The sequence below is a fragment of the Poromitra crassiceps genome (assembly GCF_964638095.1).
Source record: "Poromitra crassiceps genome assembly, chromosome: 12".
NCBI classification, from domain to species: Eukaryota; Metazoa; Chordata; class Actinopteri; order Beryciformes; family Melamphaidae; genus Poromitra; species Poromitra crassiceps.
In genome coordinates, this window is record NC_139632.1 from 19023910 (window position 1) to 19034157 (window position 10248).

Sequence of the window (10248 nt, forward strand, 5' to 3'; positions counted from 1 at the left end):
CTTTATTTGTGTCCTCAGCTATCAGAATCCTCCTCTTGTAATTCGCTCCACTCCATGGACACCAGCTCGTCTTCGGCCAGCGTCGCGCTGACCCCTGCGTCTCCCTCACTGCCGGGGCCCCCCTGCAGCCACAGGCGCTCCGTCTCCCTCACGCCCCTCTCCCCCTCCTCCCCAAGCCTGCCCCCAGCGTACAACACCCAGGCCCAGGACGCGTGCATCGTAAGGGTCAGCCTGGAGCAGGGCAACGGCAACCTCTACAAGAGCATCCTGGTGAGTCATTGTGAGCGCGAGGACATAGCTTTAACTTTACTCAAACATCATAAAATAGCAAAAATCGTAATTTATTCCTTCTCTTCCCTACCCAGCTGACCAGTCAAGACAAAACTCCAGCTGTCGTTTCTAGAGCCATGGCCAAGCACAACCTGGAGGTGGAGCCAGAGGAGGGATATGAGCTGGTACAGGTCATCTCTGAGGACAGAGGTGAGGCACGCTTCTAACGACCATATCAGTTTTATTTTATTTTATTTTTTATGTAGAGTCAATGGATCCTTGAGGGAATAGTTCATTTCCACAGTCATTTTCTATGTAACAGATAAAGGTATTAAAAACTATGAGCACTAATATGCTGCAAACCAGCTTTGTATACTGTTCCAGATACAGTATACTTCCAAGAAAAAGTGGAAAAAGTGTAAAAAGCCCATCCCTTACATGAATGGATTTGTAAGGGATCAATGGATCCCTTACATCCATGAATGTAAGGGATGCAATATTTTTTTTCGGATGATGGCGAAGGCTGGAGGCACCCTTTCTGCCTGTGATTGGCCTAGCGTCAAACGTTCATCCAATCACATTCACTTGGCTATCCTGTGTCTCTTTCTACAGTCTGTGGTCAGACAGACAGCAGTTTCGCTTGCTAGCATGCACGAAAGACGCCACTGTGTGTTTATGTTTTTGATATAGTCTGGTCTCTGGTTTATAATGCTGCCGCAATTTCTTAAAAAGTACTCACATTATAAGCTGCAGCAGTGATCCTTCTTTATCATCACCAGTAGTTTGAACACTGATAGAAATAAGCTGATGAAGGAGACTAGTCAGTCCCTGACTCTAGCTCAACTCACTGGTACAAATCTCACCTGTCTCACTCTTTATGCTCTGTGTTATTGTCAGTGTGAATACAGTGTGTAGAAATCAGAAGCTAAACTCCCAACAGCTCATAGCTCAGTCGGCTGAGCGGCTGTGTCACTGTCTCTGTCTGACAGGTAGACTGTTGGTTCGATTCCTGATGGAGGAGACATATTACAGCATTGCCCTGTCTTTAACATCACCAGCGTAGCGCCTCCTACAGGCAGATACACAGAGCGACACAGTGCCTCCTACAGATCCACAGAAATGGACACTGTGGACAGACTGCAAAGAGATCCAGACATGTCATATACTGAGTCGAGAGCAGTTTTTCAAAAAGTTATTTTTACGCCTAGCGGCAGCCAGGCACCAGCACACAAACAAAAAACGTACTTCCGATGTCAGTAAAATTTCAGCTCTCTGTGGTTTTCTGTCTCATAACCCTCAGCTCATGTCTCTGCAGAGGTCAGGGGGGGAGAACATCCCCCCCCTTAGATCCAGGCAGTGCCAGCTGAACGGGATTAGAACCCACAACCTCTGGCCCCGGTGTCTCTGTGTGTATTATTCCTTCACACCACCAGCTGCCCTTCACACTCACAGCACTTCTCCGGGCGCTCTTGTCTCTTCCCTCTGCTTGTCACCATTCAAAACTGACTGAGGCTCGAACCCACGACCGCAAAAGGGGCTGAGGTCTCAATATTGCTGGGCAGCAAGCCTACTCTCTGTGCCACCAAGTCAGACTGATAGAATGAGGTTTTCTCAGGGCTTTAAATGACTCTTTCCTCTGGCTGTCGACATTAAAAACTGACAGAGGATCGAACCCACAACCTCAAAAGTCACTGAGACTCAAACCCACAAGCTACAAACTGCTAGACAGCAATCCAACTCTCTGAGCTAATGGGTCATAGTGATTAAGACTCGAAGATTAAAGTATAGTCTTTATGCATCTTAAAATATGTTTTGAAGGGACCTTTTAAGTTGAATAGTATTTGAATTATGTTAATATGGTGTGAGTTTCTATTCACCTTGCACAGAAAACCTTTTACTTTTATACTCAAGTACATTTCAGAGCCTGTACTTTTTTCCTTTTACTTGAGTAAGTAACCAGTCTTTTTGAGCAACAATGTGATTAAATTTGGAATAAGAAAAAATTACACATCTGTGCAATAGGCTAAGTAGGCCTAAATAACTCAGATATAGGGTTTGCAATTGTAACGTTCCATATAATGAAGTATCTCATGCTTGTTGATTTAATGATTGTTTTGCACCTCCTGGTTTGAGATACTTCTGGCTCACCTGGAAAGAAGGTGGGAGCAGCCGAGTACAGTCAGCCAATCAGAGGCAGAGAGGGGCGGGTCATGCCTTCGCCATCATGGAGGGAAAAAAATCGGAAGGGATAGGCTGCGTGCAGCCAGACACGAAAATAAAATAATCATTCATTCCAAGAAATACAATCACAGTAATTACAGTAAGCTGAGGCTGTTGCAATAGTTGGTAAGAAGTTGAAGATATGATAAAACGCACGTATTTGCAATTCAGCATTTGAATCGCATGTTTTTGACTGATCAGCTGTTTCCTGACCACAGTGATGAACCACAATGGATGAACAATGTATTACGGACTCATAGCACTGACTGTACAAGAGCTTGAATCTCACACTCACACCCTGGTCTCTCTTCTTCTCTTCTCTCTCTCAGAGCTGGTGATTCCAGACAACGCCAACGTATTTTACGCCATGAACACCTCGGCCAACTTTGACTTCCTGCTGCGCGTGCGAGGCTCGGCGGCGGTGCGGCCGGTACAGATGCGTACTCGGTGCAGCTCCACGCTGCCCCGCGCGCAGCACCGCTCCAGCCTCTCTCTCAGACTCAGCAAGGTGACTCTGTGACGGTCGACTGTAGAGCTGGCTCATTGGACCTTACACCCCCTGTGACGGCCGACTGTAGAGCTGGCTCATTGGACCTAACACCCCCCCTGACCCAGGACAAGACAGGGCATGGGCTGGGTGTTGACTGTAGGGTATCAGGTGCAGAGGCTGGACGGTTTGGGGATGAATGGATTGATATGAAGAGCAGGATTCAGGCAGCTCTAACTGATGGGGCCAGTCGAAGCAAATTAGTCCTCAGATTGAGTTTCACCTTGTCCCATCCCATCCCGTTCTGTCCAGCCCCTCGCTGAACCCTGCTATGGACCTGCTATGAATATGTAGTGTGACTGCTGTGCCAGTGGGACTAGAGACTTTTGACTAGCGATGACTGTGATAGAGTGAAACAGCGACACCAAGTGGCCAACACTCTTCACAGCAAGAGGTTTTTGCACACATTGCAGGAGCAGCCAAACTCCTGACCTCCAACAGTATTCTCATTTGAATTGACGGCGTTTGTCCTGTGATGTCAGTACAGCTGAATATTCCTATTCCGGTGATAGATAGAAGGGGAATGAATGGAGAAATGGATGGATGTTTGATGGATGGATGGATGAATAGGAGGAGAAGTAGACTGAGTGCCCAGTCCTGTTGCCTTTATTGATGAATGAATGGACTCCTGTCAATATTCTGAATGATTGATTTATTGACTGATTGACAGGAGCTGTGATGTCATTATTTTCCCCTCTCATATTGTGAGCTGTGTGACGAATGCAGTGTGTCTGCATTCTGATTGGTTCCGTTACTTGGTTTTAACAAGTCCTTGACAAATATTGAAATGGCCTTAGCTGCCCTATCTCTAGGGCATAGAGACGCAAGTTGTGCTCTGCATTCCAGTCCAGGAAACAGTTCCCACATGTCCCCTCCCACCTCGCAATTATCCCAGGAAACAGTTCCCACATGTCCCCTCCCACCTCCCAATTATCCCCTGTCAGAAAAATGCTTGGCTCATCCTCCTATCACCTTTGTTGCATTTAAATGCAGCAAGGATATATGGAACAAGTTAACAAAAAACACAGAGGAGGGAACTGACTTACTGGGAGGGCTGGGCACTGTATCAATATTATATCGATATTGTGATATGAGACGAGATGTCATCTTAGATGTTGGATATCATAATATTGTGATATGGCATAAGCATTGTCTTTTCCTTGTTTTAAAGGCTGCATTACAGTAGTGATGTCCCTACAATATAGTTACAATATCGATATTGAGGTATTTGTTCAACAATATTGTAATATTTGATTTTGTCCATATCGCCCGGCCCTTCATGTGGCTTTGACACAATACTTACAATACAGAGATATATATTGTGTAGCCTAAATTCAGCCTAAACATACAGAGATATGGTTTTTGGTCCACATCGCCCAGCCCTACTTCCTGGATTGGAAAGCACCATGCAGTCTCATAACTGATGCCTACTTGTACCTCCTTGCCCTTCATTATATGAACTATAGAGTTGCACTTGTTAGTGAGTAGGAGTTGCCAGCGGGATGTGAATGTGGAGGAAAGAGCGAGCCTTTCTGATGGCGGCTCACTCCCTCTTCACTAAATGAATTCCTATGTATGTTTGTAATTGTTGCTTTTTTACGTTTTTTTGTAACACAAGTCAGGCCAGAAATGTTTATCAGTGTGTGGAGAGTGATGGAGGATTTGAAAGGAAATGCAAACAAATTCAGATAGTCAGAAGAAGAAGAGCAAAAAAAAGCCAGTGCCAGATTTTACTGTGATACATTTGGAAATCTTTACCGAGGGACAGTTCACTTATGCATGCACACAAATCACAACCAAAAGCTAACCACCCCCACACAGATTAACATTAGAGAGCTCCCATCTGTTCATCTCATAGTACACTGTGCCATACATACCCTCCTCTTCGCCCTGTATCATACACTGTTACTACACCATCACTAACCAATCACGTAATAGCGACAGATTGGTAGATAAACACTAAAAATGGCTGACTGTTTTTTCAGTTACCCTCTGCTCCTGCAGATCCTCCAAGGTTATGTATCAAGCTGTGTGCCATCATCCAATGTCACTGCAACCGGTTACGTGTTCCTTGGGAGATCTCTGTGTGCACCACCACCCAGTTTGGAAGGCGAGATCTTACCGGCCCTCTGGGACAACTGGCTCATGGTTGGATTTGTGTGTGAAATTGTCCCGACTGTCACTATCATGTTCCTCCATGCAGCACTTCAGTAAGAACTCCCCCCTTCATGAAGTCGCCCTCTGATTCTTGTGTTCTTCACTGCCAAAGACTCTTCCTCTACCTAAATAAATAAATTATTATTACTATGATGGTTGTCCTGTGTCTTGTTTCATTCCCCCTCATCTTAGGCCCACACTAGAACTGTGATGGAAAACATAGGCAGTGCATGATTCTAAGATCTTTTTATTCTGTAATTTTGTATTTTATTCTGGATTTGACCTTTGCTTTATTCTAATTTACTTTGTTGGAGCCACTGAGTCATACACAGAGACACATTTGAAATGATCCCAGGTCTGAGCTCTGAGTCAGTCTTACCTTTGCTCTTTGATGGACTACGTGCTCTGTCCTGTTATCTTTGATGGACTACGTGCTCGGTCCCGTTAGGATTGACAATGTCAATAAAAGGACTAGAGGGCGTAGAGGCGCTTCTGGACGGAGCCCAAGTCATTTTGCTGAGTGGAAGACATTTCTGCTGACTTGAATGGTGCAGTCATGACCTTGCTTTCCTGAAAGGAAGATTTGCTGCACTGGTCAAACTTTTTTCTTTCTTTCAGGAATTCAAATGACAAACAAGCATTTTCCGGATTTTATTTCAAACCCTGAAACATGCATATAAGTATTACAAATTAATTCTACGAGCCAATTCATTTTCACACAGAAAACAATACAAATATTGCCAATAACAACTGAGGTCCATCTCTCATCTCTCACCTCTCATCCAAAATAAGTTTGTACCATATTTGAAATTCAGTGAGCTCTTAACCCTAGCAGATGCAACAAGTAAACCAAATTTAAAAAAAGAGATTGAGAAAGTGCACTTTTGTCAGCTGTATGACAGTGATATGGTCTTAAATTTATTTCATATTTGGTATAACAGCGGACATAGGCTACACCTTAGGTTCTGTAGTGTAAAAGATTATTTTCAGCCACCACATTATATACAGCAGCATTCTAATAGTTCTAATGTATCCAAAACACATCAGGAATACAAAAGCCACAATAACAATGGATCCTGGCGATTAAAGATCCACAGTGACAACAATGAGGTGTCTGGTTGTTGAGGTGATCAGTTATGTAAACAAGTATTACGTTCTTTCTGAAAGGATCATATCCTCTTATATCCTCTCCTCAGCAACAATCCATTCCTTTGCTGGTACTGGACTGCTTTACTTCTATCACACACACACACTCTACAGCTAGGCTATTTGCAAACTTCCAATACATCGCTCCCTGTTGCCAGCTTTTGGGACTGTATTGCACTTAAACAAACAGTAGTAGTCTGCGAGTCTTTCAACGTGAGTCAAATGAGCATTCTCAGAGAGCTCCGTCCACTTTGCGGTGAATCATGGAGGGCTGGAAGCCAGGGTGGCGGCGGGCGTGCTTCAACAGGTGGTCGCTCCGCGTGAAGCGCTTCTCGCACAGGGGGCAGAGGAAGCGCCTCTCCCCTGTGTGGGTGCGCGTGTGACGGCCCAGTTCATCAGAGCGAGCAAACCTCTTGTCACAGCCGGGCCAGGTGCAGGGGAACGGCCGTTCACCTGCCAGGGCGCGGAGGAGAGTCACAGAGAAGCAACATCAGTGGAGAATTCCTGCTTATTGTCGGGTCACGATTCCACTCTGCACTCGTTAACCGTTCTTTTATTTAGAAAGGTGCTATGAGGGAGTGGTCTAACAACTAGTTTGGCTCTCTGGTTACTGCCATATAAACATACAATTTCAGGAACATTTACTGACTACTAAACTAAACCTAAATGAGGCATGTCTGGCATAGATCATTTCAAATTTTCTCGTCAAATTCTCTTCTTTTAGACCAAAGCAAAGTATTGTTGATTTTAGGCGATTTGTCCAGATATTATGCAAAGTGTAATGGTTGCTCTAATAACTGCAGTTTATTTATAGATGCACATATTCCAGTATCATTAAGTCCATCCATAGACTACTTTCATGCTGTATTCACATTAGTTTCGACATGAAAACCAGCTATTACCCTATCTTCCATGTAGGATATCTTTCCCTCTGCATGTTTGTGTTGACAGGGATCCATAACAAGACACAATAATTGTGCTACTGCTTTGAGAAATAAACATTTCTGTGGCCTCTAGCAGGTTTATTGCAAGTTGTGCTTGTCAATGTTATGCCCAAAGGAATCCATCACTGTTTAAAATCTTATGAGTGCCAAGAAAGAGTGTGATGGGCAACACACTGTGGGTCTGTCTGTTACTGGTTGAGGGTCTGTTTGGGTTCCATGTTTTCCCATTACAAAGAGAATTTACTTTGTGACCTGTGTCAACAGTTTATATTGATCTGCCCATGAGTGTTTTTATAAAGTAAGCTGGGCATAAACATGTACCTCTGAATAAGTTGATACGTTTTCTGGGTATGCTCTACTAATAGCACTTTCTTTTTTTATAGGTATTTAATTAACTATCATTTTACATTCATGTTCTAATGGACTGTTGCACTACTTGTCCACAACAATTTCTGTTGTGTGCTCTTTATCCCCTCTTTCCTTTGGTCTGTTTTTAATTTGTTTTTAAAAGTTTGTTTTTAACTTGCCTTTTGCTGTATTTCCTTTTGTAAAGCACTTTGTAACACTTGTTTCAAACAGTGAAATAAATAAAAGTCTTCCTTTTGTTGCATTATGTCCTCCTCATTTACAAAGGCTCTCCATAGCCTTGGTGTTGTAGCCTAAATTATTAACTAACTATGATTTGTCATCCTCTCTTGCTCCCTCTTCAATTCATATGGCTTTATTGGCATGTGAAACATATTGCCAAAGCAATTGTAATAAAAGCTACAAGCAAAAATGTGTGTGCAATTAAAGATGTATAGTAGAAATAAGTGTGTAAACAGCTGTGTAACATTGCAATCAAATATAATATACATACACACACAATACACTATAATGTGCAATGTGCATGCATACAATTAAATATAATAGAGAAAGTAAACAAGAGTGTGTAAACATCTCTCTCTCTCACACACACACACACACACACACACACACACACACACACACACACACACACACACACACACACACACACACACTTGCCACCAGTAGCTCACCTGTGTGCGTCCTCACATGCGCCTTCAGGTGAGATGACTTGCCATAGGTTCTGTTACAGTCTCTGTAGGTGCAGCAGTGCCTCCTCACAGCCGGGTAGGGTGGGCGCTCTGTGGATGGCGTCGGGGAGATGGTGGCATCGGACAGGGTGGAGTAACCACTTTCCCAGCAGGAGCTGCTGTCTGCGCCACCGGGGTTGATAGAGTCGCTACTACTATCCGACGCAAACATGCCCTCTTTCAGCATGTCCAACACTTCCCTGTCCTCGGCCGCGCCCTGGGAAAGGCTCTGCGAGGGCCCCACCAGGTCAGAGATGCCGGGGGCCGGACAATGAAACACGGCTCCTGTCGAAATGGATACCAAGCACTCTGCGGCGAAGTAGTCCGTGTGCGCAAACGTTGCCATCCTGCGTTGTAGGTACGTAGTTGGAAAGGCTCTTTACGCGACGGACACGCCTTGGCTATAATAACAACCCAAACTTAGATGGTTTTGAGGACTAGAAAACGCCTTCGCATACTGCTCTCTCTCGTCTTTATCCACAACCTCGTGTCGTGCTCGGGGTCATTGTGTGTCGTGGAAACGGGTGAAATTGACGCCCCCGGTGGCCACACAGTGACGTCACGTGACGACATCCGCCCAACATTACTGCAAGTCAGCGCATTGCTTCCTTTCCTAGCACCAGGCACGGCTCCAGAATTTTATGTAAGGGGGGGGGGGGGCTCGGGGGGAGGTTAGACCATGTGGGGGTGCTAAGAAAATAGTCGATTTTCATGACTTCAAAGTTACTTTATAATTAAGTCCTAGCCCTGCTGCCCGCCAAATAAAACCAGATATGGCACGCAGCACATTCAAAATAAATGTAGTTTTTAAATTAGTTTGGCCAAAGAATATAAAAAAATATAGCTATAATACTATAAGTGGCCACAAGGCAATGGCAAAAACTTTCACATGCAAAGGTTTAGGCGTGAGGAGTGATTGGTTAGGTTTAGGCATGCAGAGTGATGATTGGTTGGGTTTAGGTATGATGAGTGATGATTGGTTAGGTTCATGCATGAAGAGTGATGATTGGTTAGGTTAATATCATGGTAAGAAAAAGTCCACAATGGAAATAAGCCTTTGATTGATTGGTTGATTGATTGATTGATTGATTGATTGATTGATTGATTGATTGATTGCATTTATTTGATAATTGATTAATTTTTTTTAATTTTTTTTATCAATTGTCAAATAAATTCAATTCACAACTGCCCAGCAGGAATACATACAGTACATTTAAAAAATCATCGAGGTTGAGAACACAAGAGAACACAATAAAACATCATGGATGGACCATGTTGGAAATAAGTGTTTACAATTTACATGCTATCCTTTGGATCTGTTATTGTCTCTATAGCCATGAATAAAGTCAATCAATCAAAAGGCTTACTTTCATTGTGGACTTTTTTTTACCCTGATATTAACCTAACCAACCATCACTCCTCATGCCTAAACCCGTGATGGGAAGTAACTAACATGCTGAAATTACTTTAAAAACTTTACATTGGGTCCAATGGAACCAAAATGACGGAATATGCCACGGCCACCAGAAAACAAGCGTCTCTTGAGGTAAGCTTCAAATTGGTCAAGGCCAGGGACCAGGCAGCCAGAACATAAAAGTATAGGTCTTCCGCTTATGGCTTTCAAAATAAAATCCTTAACCTTAACTAACCTTGAGTAATGCTTTACAGCCACAGTTTCACGCCATATGTAATTTTAACATCACAACAAGTATTTTGATTTTCCATTTCATTCGTTGAAATGCTTTATTTATTTTTCCAAAGATGAGAAGCATTTTATTCTAAAAGTAAATTGTGGTATTTCGGTTGCTAGTCTGGTGCAACTGCGCTGTTTTGACAGCCCAAATACTGTCACGTGTTTCAGAAAGCT

At 43.5% G+C, this 10248-nt stretch overlaps 2 protein-coding genes across 3 annotated transcripts in view; one reads left to right on the forward strand and one right to left on the reverse strand.

Moving 5' to 3' along the window:
* Nucleotides 1–5312, forward strand: part of rgl1 (ral guanine nucleotide dissociation stimulator-like 1) — a gene marked incomplete at its 5' end in the record, with an annotated part of 35313 nt that extends 30001 nt beyond the window's left edge. For both annotated transcript variants that reach the window (XM_083648418.1, XM_083648419.1), the window contains 3 exons: nucleotides 19–270; nucleotides 366–480; nucleotides 2820–5312. In XM_083648418.1, coding sequence (XP_083504544.1) covers nucleotides 19–270; nucleotides 366–480; nucleotides 2820–3010 — 558 coding nt within the window. In that variant the 3' untranslated portion in view covers nucleotides 3011–5312. The remainder of the gene's footprint in view (nucleotides 1–18; nucleotides 271–365; nucleotides 481–2819) is intronic.
* Nucleotides 5313–6162: 850 nt separating this feature from the next.
* On the reverse strand, nucleotides 6163–8727 carry LOC310786538 (Krueppel-like factor 16; the record flags this gene model as incomplete). Its single annotated transcript, XM_083647756.1, has 2 exons — nucleotides 6163–6793; nucleotides 8325–8727. 2 exons carry the CDS (start codon nucleotides 8725–8727, stop codon nucleotides 6573–6575), a joined length of 624 nt encoding a protein of 207 aa, XP_083503882.1. The 3' UTR covers nucleotides 6163–6572.
* Between the last annotated feature and the right edge of the window lie 1521 nt (nucleotides 8728–10248).